The sequence below is a fragment of the Artemia franciscana genome, chromosome 13 (genome assembly GCF_032884065.1).
Source record: "Artemia franciscana chromosome 13, ASM3288406v1, whole genome shotgun sequence".
In the NCBI taxonomy this organism is placed as follows: domain Eukaryota; kingdom Metazoa; phylum Arthropoda; class Branchiopoda; order Anostraca; family Artemiidae; genus Artemia; species Artemia franciscana.
In genome coordinates, this window is record NC_088875.1 from 3818792 (window position 1) to 3842471 (window position 23680).

General features: G+C 38.0%; 1 protein-coding gene across 1 annotated transcript in view; it reads left to right on the forward strand.

Moving 5' to 3' along the window:
* Positions 1-9791: 9791 nt before the first annotated feature.
* Positions 9792-23680, forward strand: part of LOC136034404 (B-cell receptor-associated protein 31-like) — a 34467-nt gene continuing 20578 nt past the window's right edge. The window contains exon 1 of the mRNA XM_065715562.1: positions 9792-10008. Coding sequence (XP_065571634.1) covers positions 9917-10008 — 92 coding nt within the window. The 5' untranslated portion in view covers positions 9792-9916. The remainder of the gene's footprint in view (positions 10009-23680) is intronic.

Genomic DNA, 23680 nt, shown 5'->3' on the forward strand with positions numbered 1-23680 from the left:
AATTTTGTAAGTTAAAAATATGTCATTTTTTCTAATTTTTATGAATTAATCCCCCCCCCCCCAATAGAGCGGATCCTTTCCAATTATGTCAATCACGTGTCTAAAACTCCTGCTTATTTTTGCCACAAAGTTTCATCCTGATCCCTCCAATCTTGGCGTTTTCCATGACTTTAGGCTCCCCCCCAAACTCCCCCCAATGTCACCAGGTCCGGTCGGAATTTAAAATAAGAGCTTTGAGACACGATTTCAAGATTTTATTTCACTATAATTGTCATTTTACTTTCAGTGTTGTAATAAGTACAAAAGAAGAAATTTGTAATATAATTCATTTTCTGTAAAGTGCCAATGACGCAGTAGGCTTTAGACTTATACAGTTAGGGAAAGGAAAAGTAGCCGAACCCTTTGTTTGTAGTGGTTTTTGTCAGTTTTAAGCTTGATTTGCATATTCATTTTAAGTTTTACTCATTTTAAGATTCATTTTTTCATTTACCTTGGTACTTTGCGTGTGTTGGTGTATGGTTAATTTCTGTTTGTTTTGGGTTTCATTTATTCTTTAACATTAAAATATTTTTGCTCGTTTTAAGCTTGATTTGCATATTTAATTTAAGTTTATTTGTTTTAAGATTTATTTATTCATTTATATCAGTACCTGTTGTGTGTTTGTTTGCTATTATTGTTGATTTAATTTCTGTTTGGTTTTTGTTTCATTTATTCTTTAATAGTAATTTTTGGTCGTTTTGAGTTTGAAGTATTGAAGATTTTTATTTCTGCTGATTTTAAGTTTAGTATGGCCTTTACTTTTCTTTGAAAAACTTCTTTTCTGAAAAGTTTTTTGTTAGTTTTTGATTGTCGAAGTTTAAAGTTTTTAAAAATTCCTTATTTAAAACCAATTTTTTTCAACATCAAAGCCTTATCAGAGTATCAAAGTAACAATATCAAAGTAAAAAAGTATCATAGTAAAGAAAGTATAAAAGTAAACAGAGTATAAAAGAAACAATAAGTGACTTACATAACTTAACGCTCTTGCCTCATAAATCAAAGTTGCCCGTAAATCAGTAAATCCAAGCATCAAAGTGACAGTAAGCAACTTGCATGACTCACAGCCCTTGCTCTGGGGGCTGGGAGATTCTACCCCGGGCATAGCTATTTGGCCTTTGGACTATTTTGATTAAAATGGCTATATCAATTTTTTTTACCGGATGCCTTTGGAGGAATGGGGATAGGGAGCTGGTTGCCCTTTGATCACTTTTGACTCTTAAAAAAAGAAGTAGAAGTTTCAACTTTCAATTGAATAAGCCCCCTCAAAAGTTAACAAGACCACTCCTTCCATAAAAACCTTATATGTTAACAATGTGCAACTTGAATAAGTTAAAGCCCTTCTCCGGGGGGCTAAAGGGTATTTTCAACCCTTAAGTTATAGTTATTTAAATTTTGGACTATTTTAGAGTAAATAGCTAGTTGAAAATTTTAATCAGATGTAATTGGGGATAAAAGGCGTTAAGAGGGGGCTGGCTACCCTCTGATCACTTTTGAATGTTGAAAGGGGCACAATAAATTTCGATTTATAAATAGATGTCCCTCCTCCACAGCAAATACAAACAACCCTTCCATCAAAATTATATATTAGCGATAGGCAACTAGTATAACTTATAGTCCTTGCCTCGAGGGTGAGGGGGGGGCTATAAAAGAAGGAACCATAGTTATTTGACATTTAGTCTATTTAAAAAAATGGCTCTCTCAAAAAATTTCACGGAAAGAATTTGTGCAAAAAAAGAGTGGGAGGGGAGAATGGTAGCCATCCCATCCCTTTTGTCTTTGAAAAGTGAATTAGAACTGTCAATTTTTAATCAAATAAGCCTCCTCCAAAGTTTATAGTACCAGGCCTTCCATAAAAACCTTATATACTTGAGGTGTGTAACTTACAATCGTTGTGCCCAGGCTCTGGGGCTATCATGTTTGTACTATTTTGAACTAAGTGACTGTCTCTTAATTTTGATCAGAAGCATTTGGGGAAAAGAGGGCATGGGAGCTAGTTGCCCTCCGATGACTTTTGACTCATAAGAAGGGAACTAAAACTTACAATTTCCAATCGAATGAGCCTCCTTCGAAGTTTATACGACCACCCATTCCATAAAAACCTTATATCCCCAGGGTATAACTTACAACAATTGCCCCAAGGCTCCGGGGGTTGTGTCGACCCCAGATTTTCTTTTTTCGGATCGTTGGAGTATTTCAACAAAATAGCTCTCTGAAAATAGGGATGTGTTTGGGGAAAAGAGGGCTTGGGCAGGGGGCTATTTAACCTCCAATCACTTTGGCTCTCAAAAGGAAAACTAGAGCTTTCAATTCCCAATCAAATGGGCCTTCTCTAAAGTTTATAAGACCACCTCTTGCATAAGAATCCTTATATACCACCGGGGTTTAACTTACAATCATTGCGCCCACGCTCTGGGGGGTTTTGCCAAACCTTGAGGGATTGTTATATGATCTTTGGACTATTTGAGCAAAATAGCTATCTCCAAGTTTTGTTTGGATGGATTTGAAGAAAAGAGTGCATGCCTTTTTAAGACGAGACACAGACTATTCAGCCCAACTTGGCATCAACAACCTGCTGGGCCATTGAATTCTTCCATTGGCTTCTGTCTTCTGTGAGTGGTCAAAGAAACTCCAGCCACACCTTGTGTCACTTGTGACCATGCTTTTGGAATCTCCCAAGCGGTTCGACATCCTTTCTGACGATGTTATGTCAAGATCTCATTTGGGCACCTGTTTTTTTTCTTCCATGAGGAAGCGGGGGCTGCTAGTAGTACCAGTGGCGTAATTCTATCAAATCCTTGGGGGGGCAGTAAAAAGGGAGCCAATTTTTTCAAATCAAGTGAAAACGACAGTCAAAACTAGAAAATAAGCCATTTGATACCATACTAAAAAAAAATGATGGGTTTCTGTTGATGCTTGAATTACGCAGATTTATCTTAATTTTGACAAGACTTGGGAAGAAACTAAATTTCAGCTGGGAGGGGAATTGGAATCTAGGCTTGGGAGGAGGTAAGAGAAGGTCTGGGAAGAGCAGTTGCCCCCCACCCCCACTTTACCCCATAGCAAATTACGCACCTGAGTAGTACTCGTTACGTCAGGGTGCCTAATTACGTGACCTAGCCACTTCAGACATCTTTTCTTGATAACGGTGAAAACGTCATGCTTTTGTCCACATGTTTTCATCAGCTCTTGGTTGCTCGTGCTTTGCACCAGCCTTATGGTGCTAATACCCCGTAGACATTTCTGGTCAAAAGTGTCAAGGTGGTGCTCTTCCTCGACCTTTAGCCACCAGATCTCATATCCATATAACGAAATTGAACGCACACATGCTGAGTAGATCCTGAGCTTCGTCACGAGTTTAATTTCTTTTCTAGTCCAAAGTGGTTTGTGGGGCTTTCCAAAGACGGACCAAGTTTTGCTAATCCTGCCTTGAATCTCACTAGTGGCTCTACATTTAGCATCTATCGATGACCCTAGGTATTTGAACTCTTCCACACTCTCAATAATTTGTCCACTGATGTATAAAGAAGCGTTCTCTTTGGTTGAAATATACTTTGTTTTAGGGATACTGATCACGAGTCCTGTCTCACGAGCCGTTTTCGCTACTCTTTTTACCATATTTTGTTCTTTCTGAGCAGAGTCTGCGAGAAGAGTACTATCGTCTGCACATTCGATGTCAGCAATTTTTTCTTGTGCTGAAAAGACAAAACCACTATCTTCTTTCAAGGTGTTTGTCATAATCTAATCTATGATATAGTTGAAAAGATTATGGGATGCCAAACATCCTAGACGGACGCCAAATGCTATTTCAAATAGTTCCATTAGTTCACTATATATCCGTATATAACTCAGGGCATTCTCATAGTATACTCTTGAAGGTCAACTATTTTCGTTGGAACACCGTCTTCGAGCATTATTTGCCGTAACAAGAGTCGTAATATCGAGCAAAATGCAGTGAAGAAGTCAAGAAAGACTCCAAAGGTATCCAATCTGTGAATGAAACATTGGTGAAGAAGAAGTCGCAGGGTAAAGATATAGTCTACACAACCCATTCTAAGTTGGAAACCTGTTTGGTTCTTCCTTGTCTGTTGCATTCACTCTTTTCTGAAGTGGTCCACTAAAACTGTTACAAAAATCTGCCCAGCAATTTCTTTTTGTGAGAAACCCTGGTAATTTGTACAGTCTCCTTCATCTGCTTCCTTGGACATAGGGATTGGAGCTGCGTTACGGCAGTCCTGGGGAAAATATTCAGCATACAGACTTTGCTAAGTAGGTTCCTTAGGGATTCAGTGAGTGCCGGAATTGCTTTATATATTTCTGCCGGTAGGGAGTCCTCACCCGGGGCTTTATATTTTTTGAAGGACTTCACGGCGTTTCTGACTTCCTCCATTAAATTTGGATATACGTCGCAATAATACTTTTTCACGAATGATGGAGCTGCTGGCTGTATCTTTTGGCTGGAGTTGACGGAGGAAGTTTGTGGTGTAGCCTGACCTCTCCTATTGAACATATCTTAGAAATGTTTCTTCCATTGGTTCATTTGTTCTAGTCAACCTGTGATAATAGTCTTATCTTGTATTTTCACATTTTCTGTGGTTTAATTCCTTTTCTTTTTCAAGTTCAACTCTTGGAGGATCCAATATTGTTTAAGAGTCTCATTTCTAGCTTCAGCCTCTTCTAGGTCTGTGGGCAGCTTTGACAAGTAGGCATTTTCATCTCTCCTTGCCAGCTTATGAGCTTTTTTATGGAGCTCTTAGAATATCATCCTTTTTTATGCGTTTTTCTTCTAATGCTGGAAAGTGAGTGTTTCGACAGTATAGCACTGTTTAGTACCTTTTGTTCTCTTTCCTTGGGCTTGAGCAGCGACATCTTGCGTAATATGCTTTATCTTCAACCCTTTCTTCTCTATGACTTCTTCTTCTGGACTCTCATTTTCTTGTTATGTTTGTTCCACGGCTAGATAGTGGCTCCTCAGCTCCATGTCAAACTCAGCTATGACTTTTGGGATTTTGACTTTCTCAGTGTCATATCTAGGGGGTAGTTTGGCTTATTTATGGTTTGTTAGTTTCAGCTTTAACGTAGCAGCAAGAAGAAAATGGTCTGAGCCGTTCTTTGACCCCATGTTGGCTCCTTTGAACACTCGACAGTAGACCACCGATGATATCCATCTCTGGCGGATCAACATGTAATCAACCTGAGCAAAGATATGGCCGTCTTTGGATTTCCATGTAAAAGAGTGGACATTCTTGTGGTGGAAGAAACTGTTCCTGAGTCAATTATGAATTGTGAGCCGAATCAAGTTTCCTTGGTGCGTCACCTACCGGCAACGCTTCTGCACGGTTTCATCTCTTTTGGTCTAACTTTTTCATGAAGTTTTGTGGGAATTTGGTTATCCGATTTTTCCCCAGGCTTCCGGTCATCCTAGTGTGTTAGCACCATTTGAACTAGATGTAGGCAGTTCCCAGGGCGGTCCGGCTTTCCACCAATGTGAGGTACACTTACGGACATTCCTGTTGGGGAATAGAGGCGAGTAGAGGACACTCGTGCCCAGCGAAGTGGCCCACACTCTCGACCTTAGCCAGGAGTGCGACCTGCCTCCAAATCTAACCTATCTCCGAAGGGTTAGGAACAATCACTTAAAAAGAGCACTAGAACTTTCAGTTTCCAATCAAATGAGCCTCCTCGAAAGTTTATACGATCAGTCCTTCAATTAAAAACCTTATATGCCCTTGGGGCATAACTTAAAACACCTGCCCCTGGGTTCTGGGGGTATTTGTGTTGACCCCAGAGTTTTAATTTCTGATTCTTGGAGTATTTTTTAAAATATGATTATCTCAAAATTTTGATCCTATGTATTTGAGGAAACGAGGGCGTGGGGTGCGTTGCTAGGTGCGCTCCGGCTGCTTCTGACTTTTAAAAGGGGATATAGAACTTAAATTTTCAATCAAGTAATCCCCCTCCGAAGTTTATACGACCATGCCTTCCATAAAAAACTTAAATATCTGCCAGGTATAACTTACAAGCCTTACCCCCAAACTCTGGGGATTTTTTCGACCCCAGAGTTTTGTTACCTGATCTTCGGAGCATTTTGAACAAAATGACTATCTCAAAATTTCGATCAAGTCTATTCGGGGAAAGAGGACATTTGAGCGGGGGCTAGTTACCCTCCAATCATTTTTGGCTCTTAAAATGACACTAGAACTTCTGATTTCCAATCGAATGAGCCCCCTCCAAAGCTTGAACGATCAACTTTTCCATATGAACTACCTTTGGGACAAAAAATTAACAGTAAATAATGAAACATTGAAGCCTTATGGCCTTTACTATAGGTAACGCCATAGGGTTCCCTCTGATAAAAACAATATTAACGTACCTGCATTCATTATTTGCTGAAAATATAAACATACAATCTGAGAAAAGAAGAAGAATATCCTCCTTCTCAAACCTAAGTCTTCTAAAAGCAAACAGAAAATTAAAACAAATTATAACACTCCAAAAAGAGAAGCAAATAAAAAGGGCCAAAATAATTCTGACGAACATATATCAAAAGACTTTTGTTTAAGCCTTAAACTTTAGTAAATCGCCAATCGTGCCATACTTTTTGCTAATAAATGTACTCGAGTCTATTCTGATAGACCTAACGTTATCTGAAATAGCTGGATACGGTAAATGAGACATAAACCAGACAGTGAAAATAGATCTTTCGATTTGATATTTAAGAAGAACAATTATTTGTTGTATTCCAAAATACTATCAGACTACCTCAACTAAGCAATGCAAAGACTATTTTCCGACAATTGACCATATTACTCTCAGTAATATTTAATTTAATTCAAATACAGTATCAGTTGGAGTTTTATCAACTCATTTCGTAATATTACCTGATTCTACCTGAAAACAACGGCGAAATGCAAAATTCACGGAAAGGTCTCGGGTAAGGTCTGAAAAGGGATCAGGTAACTTTACTAGACCCTATTGACTCTAACAGCCTCAATTTGAAGAAATTTAAGAATGACTAGAGCTTAATCTATGATATCGTATGCAAGATGCTTACCGAAGTGTAGCTTTACCACTGAGCCAAGGTTTTAAGGATTACCACAAACATTTATAGAAGAAACATTGCAACATTCTCCACTATTTTTTCCCTTCACAGTGTATGAATTGAAGTTTATTCTTGCCACTTTTAAATTTTAGTTTAATTTTGTTGATGAACGTAATTTGTAGTTGTTGGAATTGTGTAATTGTAATTGTTATTGTGTACCATAATTTGTGTACGTAATTTGTAATTTTGTACCGAAATAATTGGGCACATTAGGATTCGAACCCTCGTACACCTGTTTTCGAAGTACAGATACATGACCAGCGGAAACCACATGCCCAACGAAAACTGTTTATTTTGACGAGCCTTTGGTTAAAGCTTTGAACACTAAAACGATAAATAAACTTAGTAGATACTTCGGACTGGTCACCTCAAGTGATCTCAAGGGACTGGTCACTTTAAAAAATAACGAGTAAATCATTTAGAATGCACCTGACGTGTAGAAAGATGTGTCATGCATTGTGCATTGTGTGCTACACTTGGCAAGAAGAGGTGTTTTCGTGGAAAAATTGCGCATTTTGTGGTTTGAAGAGGTTTGACATGGTGGAAGCGTGCATCGCGACACAGACTAAGTGGAGCTCCAAAATATATTCCTTCTGATGAAGATTGGGAGAGTATTTGTTCCCCATAGGGTATTTTGCGCCAAAATCACGGAAAAACTATATTCTTCAAAACAAAATGTCTGTTCAATGTTGACTGGGGTCAAAAAAAGATAAAGCAACCACCTATCGCAGATGTATATCCTCGTTTACAGAAATAGCTGCGGTATATTCTTCGATAATTCTAATTCCAACCCCAGTAAAATCTTAACAACTTTGAATCCAAGGAGAAAAAGGAAGCGACTTTGTCTGTCTTGTATCAGAGTGAAAATACATTAAATGGATTTAATTTATATTATAACTCCTCTTAAGCATGTCAATACAATTAGGTTTATTTTTTTACGCTAAGTTTTTTATAGAACATTTAAAAAAGCTTATTAAACGGACTTCGTGTTTAAGAAGTCACTCTTAAAGAATTGGGACAAAAAGTCAAATTTTACCACAAAGAGCGAGGTATGTAGCTGGGGGCAGCTCCCTCACCCTCATATACGTAATAATCTTATTTGTTTTAGGTTTTGATGTTTCTCCTTGCTTCCAATGGCAAAAAAAAACTTCTTTTTTTTTTAATTATTATAAGGAAATGCTGTTATTTGTATTATCAGATGCCAAAGAAAACATCTAGTGCTAAAAACAGTTTCTGATTTTTCAATTTGATAATAATATTTTGGACAATTATTTTGCAAAAAAAACACTTCATTTCATTTTTTCTCATCCATACTTATTCAAGTTTTAATAAAGAATTAAATCAACTAAACAGGAACTTCTGCAAGCTCCAAAGCTAGATATTTCTAAATATGCGTTGACTAAATTGAGCAAGCGAGGGATGGCTCCCTAATAAAGACGATTGATAAAACACGCAGCATGAGAACTCCCTTAAACTAGACAGGTGTGGTTGAGAAAATATACTGCTTGTAGGTTAAATTGCTCTTTATCATAGTCTATTTATCAGGGTAGTTAAACCTCAAGTGACTTTAAAGACCAATAGATAACAACTTTTTTGGTAAAAGCATAGAATTAGCAATATTGAGAAGGAAACACGTTGCAAAAATATTTTTACTGAAAACATTTCTGTAAAATGTGATGGGAGTTTATTTTAAATGTATTAGCCATAATTTCTCTGCATATTTTGAAAGAAGAATTATTTTCTTAATATGTTTCCTTTACATTGGTCCAAATTCAATACTTATAGCGTTTTTGAACGGAAAGGAATTAGAATTTTGTTGGAGTAGTATTTAGTTCAGAAGGACACATAAAACAGCTTCGTACCCATTTGTAAAATGGATAAATAGACTTGAACTTTCTTTGGGAAGAACACAAAACATTTCTGAGCTTCTTCGTCAAATTATCAGCCTTATTTTACAGTTTCCCAGCCCCTCTGCCCGAAAAAGATGGCCATTTGTGCATCCTGAATCGGAAATTTTATGTTGTACAAAATTCCTCACTTTTTGACTTTTTAACTGTGAATGGAAAAAAAATCGTCTAGGAAATTATTAACCTACTAGTTAGACGACAAAAAGACAATCTACTAGCTAGAAGAAAATAAACAATAAATACAAATTGCTTTTTGATGTTGTTTCAACAAATAAAGGGTTAATTGCCTAACCGACTCATACTTAAAAATTGTTTGTTTTTTAGTTTTTGGCCTAGAAAAAAAACAGCTTTAATAAAAAATAAGCGATAAATTTGTACAATATATTTAAACTAAACTGAACATCTCGCCTATTTCGACTGTTCCTTGTTTTTCGTCCCATATTACTGGAAAATGAATAGTCTGAACATGATATTATGACAAAGGCAATCGTTAGCTGTTAAAAGTGAACATGCAGAGATAAAATGGTTTTGCTTGTAGTTGCATCCTCTATATGTTGCCCTTTTTTGTCACTTCAGAAGTCAGTTGTAAAGAACTAGCTATGTAGAAATAAAAAAAATTACTTTGGCTTATTTTATAAGCCAAAGAGAACTATGGTACTCAAGAAAGATGTTTGCTTGTTGCGCGAAGCGCAACGCGTGCTAAATCTTTTGGATACTTTTATGTCGTAGTAGCACTTTTTAGAGACCCCGAGTAGCGCTATAGCCACAACAAACATTTCTATTTCTCAGAAGAAACGATTTTGGCTAGGCTGATTCAGCATTCAAATATCTGTTTACTTTTTATTGTCTTCAGATTTTAAGCTATTTTACAATGAGCTTTCAATGGACTGTAATAGCTGCTTTTTTGTATGGTGAAGTGGTTGTAGTGAGCCTGCTTTTACTTCCGTTTATATCAGTCCAGAGGTTTGTTAATTCACATTTAGACCTAAAGAAATTAGGGTAGGTCTAGGTTCTTATAAGCATATAAGGCTCTGTCCTTGGGTATGTGGATATCAGAAAGTGTATGGTCAATGCTGGTATTACCTGAACCATTATTTTGGGTCATGAAACTATTGCTAATAGATGCATTTTGACTTTTTGAACATCTTTTCTCTTTTGCAAAACTAGTGCAAACTCACCATTATGGAGTTATTATATATTTGCACATTAGGAGAGGGGGGTAAAGCATAACATATATTAAATACAGCAATGGCTAGTTTACATATTTAATATATGCTGTGCTTTACCCCCACCCCCTAATGTGCAAATATATAGCCCAAATTTGTTTGTAAACTATTACAGATTTGTGATTTCACATATTCAAAAAAAAACAGAAATGATTGCAATTCTATATGTATAAATACAAGAATATTTGGGCTGGAATCCACTCCATAACTGTGAATTTGTGGTAGTTCTACAAGAGAGAAAAGATGTTAAAAAAATCAAAATGTATCTAGGCCTATTAACAATAGTTTCATGACCCAAAACAATTGTTCAGGTAATACCAACATTGACAAAGTGTATTAGGTAATTTGCAGTATACTACATAATATAGCTAGGATGAAAGTGAATACATTACTCAATATCCTAGGCCTACCTTTTTTATCTTTTTTCCAATGCTGGTAATTACTTCACTGTATCAACCAGTTTGTGCAAGCTTTGTGAGCTACTGTTCATAAAAGAGCATAAAAAAATGTTACACATCCCCACATCAATTTAGCTTTCAACTTGGCATTGTATGTGCAGATGCTCTTGTTGTTGTTGTCAATGCTCTACTTGGTGCTTCTTCTACAGGTAGCCTACTTCACTTGCTTTGGTGAGTCATCATGTTCACTTCACCTTTCACTCCTTAATCCACCCCTGTATGCTTTCAAGGGCTAGTAAAAATGAATAGGCCTATATCTGGCTATTACCAGATCTCAAAGGGATATCTAGGTTATGCTAATCTAGGGAAATTTTTTGCAGTTCATATTATTGACTTACAAATAAAGTGAACATACCACTTGATGCCTTTTTTATGTTCTTTGTAAATATAATAATCACTTCTATCACAAATCCAAATTTAAGCACTTTTTGACCTAACCTAATTAGTCTATCAATAATTTTGACACTAAGAAAATATAGCCCATTATTATTTTGTCAAAACCAACTGAAAATGCATTCTTAAACTGAAAATTCAGCATCAAGGAAGAAGAAAACAGCATAAACTTGCCTTTTTTTTTCTGGCCTTAATATCTCCTTAATCATTTATGCTGATGCCATTTTAATCTATGAAGTTTTGAAAGAATTGTAAACTTCCCAAGACTCCAACTTTTCAGTATTAAATTCAGGGGTAAAATTCAAGTTGAGTGACTTCTTGCTTTCTCAGAAAGGGGTTAGGTTAGGAAAATGAAACTTTCAGGGATGGGTCTACAGGCTAAAGTATATCACAGTAAGGTATTTTAAAGTACCCACCTCTACTCCTTCTGTCTTTAGAGAGCCCTGAAATTCGCCTACATGACAGATCTATTACCTATTGAAATTTTGACAAAACAACATTTTACCTTAATTTTCAGTTACCATTTGCTTTTTCTCTGGCTTTAGTTCTGAAAATGCAAATCCTGTTATTTGAGTAGAATTCTGAGCCATTTCAATGTTGTTGTTTTTCAAAATTTAGGGAATGTATTTGCATATCTTTAATACCTTATAAATTGGGATTGAGCAAAGTTGTGAAGCTGAAAACAATTTTATTGTACTTTATTCAAGCAGAATATCGATTTTGCAAGATTTCACTTTTATAACACATATTTTTGAAGTTCATCAAAGGTCAGGGCCCTCTAGAGAGAGAAGGAGTAGAGGTAAGTACTTCAAAATACCTTCCCAGGACATACTTTAGCTTGTATACCCACCCCTAAAAGTTTCATTTTCCTAACCTAACCCCTTTCTTGGATAGCAAGAAGTCAATCAGCTAGAATTTTACCCTTGAATTTAATACTGAAAGTTCAATGTAACTAGAAAAGCCCACTTCCTGATGGAAATGCTCCTGGAAATTAAAAGTCTGCCTGTTAAAGTTTCTCAAAGTTAGTATTCCTGTTGAAAATACCATTTCTTACACATGTCAAACCCCTTTTTTTTCACATCAAACATTTTTTTTCAACAGTACTGACATCTTCTTTCTTGTGCCAGTTGTAACTAAAGTCATCATTGCTCACTTTTCTGTTCTTAGCTAAGCTTTCATATCAGCTAAGTTCACTGGAATCATTGCACAGTTTCTCTTGCATGTTGTCTGATGTGTCATCAGATGGGCAGTCTAGACTCAGGGATTCTTGCTACTTTTTTCCAGTTCCCCTTCTGTTATTCAGTTTCATTTTAGCTTTGCCAGATTTCACTTTACTTGTTCCTGAATTCTCAAGATCTTTATCTTCTCAGTTGCTTGATTCAATTAGTGATTTTCTGGGAGCCTTGTTATGTTTTGTTTGCTATGATGTGTTACCAACAGTGGTAAACCACCTTTTTTCAAAGAAAGCTATGAATAATCACCACTGCCTCACAGATTTCATCATTTAACCCCTTTTGGGAATTTTTGGATGTAATGCTTTTTGTCTAAGCATGCTGTGAACCCATTTTGAAGGTTGGTATTGTCATTCTTTGCTAGCTCATCCCAGAGAAGCTTCAATAGTTTCAGAAAGACTTCCTTAGGTCTAAATTTTTAGCAGGGTTTCGCACCTTGTATATTGCAAGGGTTCCTCTGCAATTTTGTTTAATCAGCCCAAAGAATGCTACATCAAGGGATTAGAAGAAATGGGTGCAATTTGCTGGTAAACCAGCAAAAGCAATATCTTCTTCTTTGCAGATCTTGATATTTTTGTAAAAAGTAAGCAGATTACATTAAGGAATTGGAAGCATTCAATTGGGACTAGATATTTAATGCAGATGCTAAAGTGAGGAAATCAGATTTAAATAAATGCAAAATGCTATTAATAAATGAAAAGTTAGCCCAAAAATTTTGGAAGATAGGGGGAAGGGTGCTAATCAAGATTTTGCCCTGGGTGCAAGAAAGGCTAGAACACCACTGCAAAAAGATCACAATTATATCTGAAAAGTTTGAAAATGGTGACAAAATCTCCCCATTTTGTTCTTGGAATGGGAGGGAACTTTGATCAGCTCTTCTCATCTTGAATCATCAGAAATAGCAAATCAATAACATTCTGGTCTTAAACAATCTATATTTTTGTATTAGTATACCAAATTAAAACTTCCTTGCACATCTCTAAAAGTATTTATGTCACTTTTTACAGACTACACACAAATGGGAAAAATATTACTGGCTCATCAACACTAGAAAGCAACAATGTGCATGGTAAATATGAAAATATGAAGTATTTCAAGCCAGATGTTACTCTGGTCTGATTGGCACCTTGTGAATGACATGCAGATATTGTATGTTTGGCCAGTAGATGCCATGTGGGAACTTCTATTTTGTTCAAAGTGACCCTGTTTGATGGGCTCTAGGATTCCTTCTAGTTAGTTGAGTGTAGTATTTAGTTTCCATGCTGTCTCAATTGGACAAAGAAAGTGATGGTGTAAGGCACACTGTGCCTTGCACCAATAAGTCTATGCTCATTGGCCTTTCACCAGTAGGCCTATGCAATAACCCCTTCCCTTTTATCTATTTAGTACTACTATGAACAACTCACTGCATTATCAAGCAGCATGAGGCCATCACAGCTATGCATGCTTCTCCACCATCCCAATTTGTCTAAAACCTCTGCCTTTGTATCATCCCAAGAAGTTCAATTTCCCTTGAATCTTACTCACAACCTCCTCCCATCCAATTTGGGGATGACCTATTTTTGTTTGGCCCAAGTGGTAGGCCACAAAGGATATTCTTTTGCCATCTGTTGTTTTTCATTTACAGAAAGTGCCCAAGCCAATGAACCTTGCTCTCATTATAGCCCTAGAAAGTGGGATATATCCTCATTTTTTTATGCAGGCTACTGTTGAAATATGGTCAATCAGGCAAGTACCCAAAATAATCCATAGACAATTCCTCTGGATAACATCTTATAAATTTTCTCTATCTTTTGGAGCACTGATGTTCCAGAACCATGCTTAATTACTCTCAATATTCTAGTTCTAATATTCTCTTCTTCTACTGTGGGCTTTTCAGTTGAGACTTTTCTGACCTTTCTTTTTGACTCACTATGCAAGACGAGTTGGACTGGTGCAAGTGATTTCTGCTTGTTTATCTTGTAATAACTTAGCTTTGTTTATATCTTACACTAGCTCTTTTGAGCCTAGAAACTGAAATATTAGAGGATTTACTTTGAGTTCAATACTCTGTGTGCAAGCTAGGTCAGCTAGAATCTTGGCTGATGGTGAGATTTTGTGGTTTCTGAAGCATTTTAACAGTTTACTTTGAAGGACAAACTGTGCAGATTTCAGCATATTACATTCAAATAGGCAATGGTTAACTGTTTTATTTTTTGTATTGTAATGTCTACAGAAAGGAAAAAAGGGGTTAAACTAGTAAAATTTGAAAACTGATAGGAAAAAGTCTGAAGATTTAAAAAGCCCAATATTTCTAATCCTGGTTTACAGACTTATCTTCCTATTCTTCTAAACATAGGCTATTCAACATTTAATATCTTCACTGCATCCACATTCTTCACTAATAATACTACCTGGGTAAGTAAAGCTATCTGCACAGTACTTGATGTTAATCCCTATATTATACCTTAAAACCTTAAATACCTTACCTTAAATTGCATTTGCCAGCAAGATAAGGTGGTAGATCCTCCTATAGTTCTTGCTGGTGGTGAGTGATGTAATTATGTTGGCTTAGCTACCCAGTCCAGCCTCCACTCAGCCCTCTCCCAGTCCCTGTTGACTCCAGCCTTGAAGGAGTGGGGAGTCTCAGCTTGGATGGTAGACTCAGATAGGCTGTTCTAGAGGGGGACCACCCAAATGGAAAAGAAGCCATGTCTTTCCCTTCTCTGACATCCAGGCCAGTGAAGCTTCAGACTGTAACCTCTTAAATTGTTAGCCAGGGAGGGGGTGAAGATCTGCATCAGGTGACCGGTTTTGAAAATTTTGCATGCCATGATCACATCTCCTCTATATCTTCAGTTTGCGAGGGTTGGAAGTCTCAGAGCCCTAAGGCGATCCTGGTAAGGGGCATTATTGAAGCCATGGATCAGTTTGGTTGCTCTCCTTTGGACACTTTCAAGGGCTCTTGTGTCCATTTTATTTTGGGGAAAGGCCTAAGTCAAGCCAAACTGAAGGTGGGGACAGACAAGGGATTTATAAAGTTTTGTAACCACACATGACTTTCTGGCTACATAAGAGTGCTTAATGAGTCCAAGAGCTCAATTAGCTTTTGCAACCTGATCCTGAGTGTGGCCGTGGAATTTTAAATCCTTGTCCACAATGATGCCTAAGTCTCTCTCCTTAGCAACTGCTTCCAGCTGATCACACCCAGGGTTGCCAAAACCGTTTGGGACTAAAGTGTCAAATTTAGTAAAAAAGGGACACTTTTAGTGTCCTCCTAGAAAATTAACCAATATACTTTAAGGAGTTGACAAAAAAAGGCTTTAAATGGTTTTCTTGCAACTCCAGGGCCAGATTTACGTTCTTCTTTTTCAAGTAACAGCAAAGTGGTTTTTCAAAGAAGTAAAATCCATAGTAAAGATGGTGGGAGTAGTGAAGATGTTAAAAGTAGAATAGCTAAGGCTAAGGGTGTTTTTTCACAGTTAAAAAAAGTTTGGAAGAATAGAAAGATAAGTCTACAAACCAAGATTAGAATATTGGAAGCTACAGTGGTCAAATCTGGCTCTGAAGCATGGGCACTCCAAAACGAAGATGAAAATTTACTAGATGTTTTCTAGAGAAATTGCCTACAGATTGTTCTGGGTACCCGGCTGACTGACCATATTTCAAACAGTAGATTGTACGAAAAGTGTGGTTCAATCCTGCTTTCTGGGGCTATAATGAAAGAAAGGTTGAGATGGCTAGGCCACGTTCTACTGATGAAGGATGACAGATTACCAAATTTAAAAAGGAAAATGAGAGGCTTAATGCCGGTCAGGATTTAAAATAAGAGCTCTGACTCACGATGTCCTTCTAAATATCAAAATTCATTAAGATCCGATCACCCACTCGTAAGTTATAAATGCCTCATTTTTTTCTAATTTTTCCTCTCCCTTTAGCCCCTCAGATGGTCGAATCTGGGAAAAAAACTTTATCAAGTCAAATTGTGCACCTCCCTGACACGCCTACCAATTTTCATTGTCCTAGCACGTCCAGAAGCACCAAACTCGCCAAATCACTGAACCCCTCCAACTCCTCCAAAGAGAGCGAATCCACTACGATTCTGTCAATCATGTATCAAGGACATTTGTTTATTCTATCCACCAAGCTTCATCCTGATTCCTCCACTCCAAGTGTTTTTCCAAGATATTCCCCTCCCAGTGTCAAAAGATCTGGTCGAGATTTGAAATAAGAGCTCTGAGACATGAATTCCTTCTAAAAAGTCAAATTTCATTAAGATCCGATCATCTATTCATAAGATAAAAATACCCCAATTTTCACATTTTCCAAGAATTCTGGTTTCCCCCTGCAACTCCCCCCCCCCCCAATGTCACAGGATATGGTCGGAATTTAAAATTAAACTTCAAAGCACAAGATCCTTCTAAATATCAAATTTCATTAAGATCTGGTCACCCTTTCGTAAGTTACAAATACCTCAATTTTCAAAATTACCCTTCCCCCCAATTCCACCAAAGAGAGCAGATCCGGTCCGGTTATGTCAGTCAAGTATCTTAGACAGGTTTTTATTCTTCCCATCCATTTTCATCCAGATCTCACCACTTTAAGTATTTTCTAAGATTTCTGGTCTCCCCAACTGCCCCCCCCCCCAATTACACTTGATCCGGTTGAGATTTATAATAAGAGATCTGAGTTACGAGGTCCATCTAAATATGAAGTTTCATGAAGATCCGATCACTCCTTTGCAAGTTAAAAATACATATTTTTTTTCTTATTTTTCAGAATTAACCTCCCCCCCAATAGAGCGGATCGGTTCCAATTATTTAAATCACGCATGTAAGACTTCTGCTTATTTTTCCCACCAAATTTCATCCCAATCCCTCCAATCTAAGCGTTTTCCATGATTTTAAGTTCCCCCACCCCAAACTTCCCCCAATGTCACCAGATCCGATCAGGATTTAAAATAAGAGCTATGAGACATGATATCCTTCTAAATGTCAAATTTCATTGAGATCCAATCACCCGTTCGTAAGTTAAAAATACCTCATTTTTTCTGATTTTTCAGAATTAACCCCTCCCCCAACTATCCCAAAGAGAGCTGATCCGCTCCGGTTATGTCAATCATGTATCTAGGACTTGTGCTCATTTTTCCCACCAAGTTTCATCGCGATCCCTCCACTCTATGTGTTTTCCAAGTTTTAGGTTTCCCCCTCCCAAATCCCCCCCCCCCAATGTCACCAGATCCGGTCGGGATTTAAAATAAGAGCTCTAAGACACGATATACATCTAAAAATCAAATTTCATTGAGATCTGATCACCTGTTCGTAAGTTAGAAATACCTCATTTTTCTAATTTTAAGAATTACTCCCCCCCCCAACTACCCCAAAGAGAGCGAATCAGTTCCGATTATGTCAATCATGTATCTGTGACTTGCGCTAATTTTTTCAATCAATTTTCATCTCGATCCCTCCACTCTAAGTGTTTTCCAAGATTTTAGGTTTCCCCCCCTCCAACTCCCCCCACTGTCATCAGATCTGGTCAGGATTTAAAATAAGAGCTCTGAGACACAATATCATTCCAAACATCAAATTTAATTAAGATCCAATCACCTGCTCATATGTTAAAAATACTTCATTTTTTCTATTTTTTCCAAATTAACCGGCCCCCCATTCCCCCCCCCCCAGATCGTCAAATCGGGAAAACGACTATTTCTAATTTAATTTGGTCCGGTCCCTGATACGCTTGCCAAATTTTATTGTCCTAGCTTACCTGGAAGTGCCTAAAGTAGCAAAACCGGGACTTCAGGTTTCCCCCCTCCAACTCCCCCCAATGTCATCAGATCCGGTCGGGATTTGAAATAAGAGCTTTGAGACACAATATCATTCCAAACATCAAATTTCATTAAGATCCAATTACCTGCTCATAAGTTAAAAATACTTCATTTTTTCTATATTTTGTGAATTAACCAGCCCCCCACTCCTCCCAGATGGTCAAATCGGGAAAACGACTATTTCTAATTTAATATGGTCCGGTCCCTGATACGCTTGCGAAATTTCATCGTCCTGGCTTACCTGGAAGTGCCTAAAGTAGCAAAACCAGGACTGACAGACAGACAGACAGACCGAAAGAATTGGTGATTGCTATATGTCACTTGGTTAATACCAAGTGCCATAAAAATCAATTTCTAGTGGTTAACCATTTTGGAGAAAAAAACTTGGCTACTGTAATGTGATTTCAGTTATTTGGTTTTCTGATTAGTTAGTCAAATAGGTTAGGTTCAGATTCATTCTCTATTTGCTCATCCTTGTCATCAGCCTTGCAGTACCACCTCGAAAAGTTGTTAAGTAATATTGGCGGAATCTGCCACCAATGCACCAACGCAGCACTACCAGTATGCATCTGCTTTACATGCATGAGGGAATCCATAGTTTTCACTTCCAACCGATTTTGCAGCTTAGTTTTAATGTTTGTTAATTGAGAAAACTGTCTTTCGGCACCAGCACTTGAGTGAGGTAACGCGCATAAGTTCAACGTAAAGTTTGATAGTTCAAAGAATTTGACAGTGCTGTTGGGATTCTTCACATCTAACAAGAGCTTCCAAAAATAAGATGGTGAGGACACTAGCTCTTCACCACCAGACTTCAGGATCATTTCTTCTTTGGAATCTGGCAGGCTCAGCCACTGGTTTGCTAAATCTGCTGGTCAAAGGACTAATTGTTTCAACAGTTCCATTCACGGCAACTTTCGGGTCTAAGTACTCGAGAGCTTGTAACGTCTTAATTTTTATGGTTGACCTGCTTTCTCATCTGCTTTACCAGTTCAACGTAGAATCCCAAGCACGTCAGCCTAAACTGTTCAACAGCTTTCCCTGATGTTCCTTCTTCATTCAGATAAGCTTCTGTGTTGGGACCACACAACACATCTTCTACATCTTTGTAGTTTATGGGGTTAAGAGGCAACTCAAAAGCATCACTTCTTTTCAGGATTTCTAGTTTCACGAAGCATCTCATAATTGCTTTCAATGTCGATCTGAAGCTTGTTATCAAAGTGAGGATCATTGTGTCCCCAGACTGGAACTGTGCGTTCAAGGTATTTACCTTACCAAGCACAAAAGCCAGAAAGTACAGATATGCCTTTGTTGTAGGTTCTTTCATGTAGGCTAGAATATGGGATGCCTTATCTTTTGAAGCCTTGTCTGCAGAGGGTTCCTTTGACTGTTTCACAAAAAAGGTAACCAGGGGTGACCATACTTCCAAAACTCGTCTGATAGCTGCCTCTAGAGAAAGCCGTCGGGTATGGGCAATCTGCAACAATTTGTAATGCGTAGACTGGAGGAATTCCTTATCTGGTTGAGCTCTGCGATTCTTTTTGGGCTCCCTGCAACATAGTTTATAAGATCTTTCAGGAAGAGCTCCAATCAGTCCAGAAGAAACTTGGATGCATAGCTAGCACATAACGTAAGTGAATGGCTTGTGCATCCAAGTGTAAAAAGGTGTGGTAAAGATTCCTGAAACAACGCACCTAGTCCATCATGAACCCTGGTGCTTACAGATGCATTATCATATGCAATCCCTATCAGATTGGAGATGGGAACTCCAATGTCTTTGAGGTAAGTTTGTATTAACTTTTTCTGTCCCTCACTTGAGGCATCAGTCACTTCTACCAGGCCTAAGAACTACTCTTTCACTAAAAGAGTGGCATGATGCTTGTACTTCGCGATCATGACAAGCGCTTTTGCCAAACTCTTGTTTGTTGTTTCGTCCACTATGAGTGAATAATGGGCTCTAGTAAGAAGTTCCGCTTACGTCTGACACTCATGCTGAGCCATAAGGTCATGAATCACTCCCTTTACTTTTGTTCTTTTAAGCTTCATTTGACGAAGAATACTTGAGTCTGAAACAGACGCCTTTAGAACCGTTTTTAAGGAATCATCTTTCTTAAAAGGTACATCCTTGGCAGCAAACCATGCCACAAGGCGCATTTCGCACAAAGAGACGGCCTGCCTTTTCTGCAATGTAGACTCAAAAAGGGGGTTAAGCGGTATCTGACTTCTGTCCATCTTTACCTTCTCTTTTTGGGATTCCATCTGGCTGTGTACAACCATATTGTATTTTGACCCCTTCAGAGTTTTACAGCAGAATTTGCATCATGCTGTCTTGCCGTCATGTTGTGATCTTACCGCAAAATGTTTCAGCTTGTCATTTTGTTCCCACGAGCTTACAAAGCTTCGTCTTTTTGGTGCCACTTGCGTTCTTTTACGTTTAGAACCAGTACCAGTTTTCCGCTTGTCTACATCACCAACAGTACCAATCACCAGCTCTTCTAGTTCACTTTCAGAACTGCTCAAGCCTGTATCAGAAGTATCAGCTACTCCTTCAACCTTTAGCTTTTTTGGTGCTGCTTTCTTCCTTTTATGTTTAGTATCACTACCTGTTTTATCTGCAACATTGACAGTACCAGCCAACAACTCTCCTGGTTCATTATCACTTTCAGAACTGCTTGACTCAAAATCAGAACCATCACCTATTCCTTCGGCCATAACTCGAAATTTCTTGCTTTTAGTACAATGCACAGCCAAAGGTATAGCTTTGTTTCAATTGTCACGGACAATATCTAACATGTTGGTTTTGGGTGATCCTTCCTCTCTTTGGTCCCAATATCTCCACTTGGTTTGTGTTTTTCACCAGGGACTTTTCTCATGCTTCTACTGGTACCGCGTCTAGAATTGACATCAACTGCTTCAAAGGTCTGAGGTATTGAGGCTGAGGTCCGGGGTCATGTTGACGTTTTTAAAAAAAAGTCACAAATGCTCCGTTGCTTTTTCTTTGAGTCTTCGCTCATGTCATCTGAAAAAGATTTTCTTGTACACTGACCATATATAAGTTAAACTAGACCTACGTTGCCTGAGCAACGTGAAGTGTTGCAGCAGCCTTTGTCCAGCTTAGCCAAATAAAGTGTTGCGAGAGCAACACTTTGGTTTTGTTTCTTTGCTATCAGTTAAATGCTGAAATTGTCAGCCTATTGAAGCTTTTAAAACGTTATGTTCAAAGAAGAACGCGATCAGTACTCACATGATCAAAGGCTATTCCTCAGCGTTGAAAAAAAACAACAATAACAAAAGAATATCAAAAGAAGGGACTAAATTGACTTTGAACTTTAGCAGTCATTTGAACTTTATCCTTTTCAATCGTAGACATCGTGACGGTTGAAAGCTTAGAACAATATCTTATATAATCCAGTTAGTATTATAAAGCTATCTGTAACTTTTTGGGATCAAAATACCATAAATGACACTATTTGAAAGCTTAGATAGGTCCCTTGGTCACACGGCGTGAGAACTTGAGTGGGATTTCAAGTATACTTGAATATTTTCAAGTATAATTGAAAATTCCGCGAAGTTGAACTAAAAACGCACACAAAGAAGCCGCATAGTTTTTTTATTGCGCGTTTGGATCGGGTCCCTTGTCATCCCCCCAAACATGCAAAAAACGAAAATCGTGTGTCCATTAGGTTGACTTTGTGAAGAACCTGTTGAGGTTCACCCTCATCAAAAAATGACTAAGCAGCAGCAAATCAGATCAGGAACAGATAGTTTGCTACTAACTACTATCCAGGCCGCACCTCTGCATACTCCTGTAGACTACAAGTCATAAAACACCTTAAGCTTTTACCTACCAGCAGTTATATGCTTGGTTGAGTTTTTTATCAAAAAATTTTCTTTCTAAACTCTCTTGAGCAAGTAACATGTTTCACCACGTTTGAATTTTCGGGCTGTTGAAAAGGAAAGTAGTGTGGATACGATAAAAAAAAATCCCTAAGACGAAAACGAATCTGAAAAGCACAAAGCACAAATTAAAAGCAGTTGCAGTTAAGAAAAACCTGAAAATAAATACATATGGTATTGATTTTGAAAAAATGCCAAAAGGTGTCCTTTTTTTCAAAAGTTACCTTTTTTTCACCCAATAGTGGCACAGGGTCACCCAGAGTGAAAAAGCATCAAAAAAGCACTAAAAGTGTCCCTTTGGCAACCCTGATCACACCCTATATGGTAGGGATGGTGGGGGTTGTTGTGCCCTAGGTGCAGTACCCTGCATTTGGTTGCATTGAATTGTAGGGCCCAAGTTGATGACCAGGAGGATAGCCTGTCAAGGTCCAGCTGAATGCAGGCTCTTTCTTTTTCAGGTTCAGCAGGCCCAATGAGCTTACAGTCATCAGCATATAATTTTAAAAGGTTGCATAGGTAGGTTGTGCAGTCGTTAATATATATGCTGAACAACGTTGACCTAAGGATGGTTCCCTGTGGGACGCCACTTATAACCGGGGAAGTGGAGGAGAAAACTGGATCGCCATTATCAGTGTAGATCATGACAGGTTGAGATCTTCCAGTTAGGAATGCTCCAATCCAATCAATCACATCCTCATGCACCTGATGAACTTTAAACTTCAGCATCAGGTATGAGTGTTCAACTTTGTCCAAGGCTTTGGCTTGGTCGAGTAAGATAATGTCAACTGGTTTACCCATATCCAAAACTTTAGTTGCATGATCATATGACTGAATAAAGTTGGTGTCAATTGACCTGCCCCTGCGAAATCCATGTTGTCTATCACTAATAAGAGTATTTTCTTCTAAATAGTTAGTTAGAGCATGGTTAATGATACCTTCCATGATCTTGCAAATGGCTGAGGTTAGGCTTACTGGTCGATAATTTCCCGGGTTATCCTTGTCACCTTTCTTAAGAATTGGTATAATATTTGCTGTTCTCCAGTCATTTGGTACTGACTTATTGGCCAGGGACATGTTGAATATTCTGGCAAGGGGGAGGGAAATGTGAGCAGCAGATTCTATCAAAAGCCGAGGGTGGAGGTTATCAGGTCCAGCAGCTTTGTTGGAGTTCAAACTTGTTAGTATTTTAAAATCATCCTCTTGAGTAGTTATTACAGGAGGCATTGGGTTATATACTGTTACAGGAGGTATGGTTGGGAGTGTAATACCAGGTGACTTAGAGGTGAAGTTTTAGCAATAGCTGGCATTCATGCAATCAGCAATTTTTTTGGGGTTGGTAGTACTGGAGCCATCTGATTTTTTTAGCCTGTTGGTGCGTCGACGGGAAGGGTTGTTGGCTGTAACATAACGCCAGAATTTTTGGGGGTTTTTCTTTGAGTCATTTGCAATAGATTCATCATGGTCTCGGATAACTTTTCTTGTCATGTTTCTCAGCTTGTTTTGGAGTATGGTGTATTTGTTGTGATGGTTGTCAGGCTTGCATTTCAGATATTTATTCCATGCTCTATTTTTCTTTCTGATAATTTTCTTAATATTCCTAGGAAGGTATGGAAGAGTCTTTGGTTT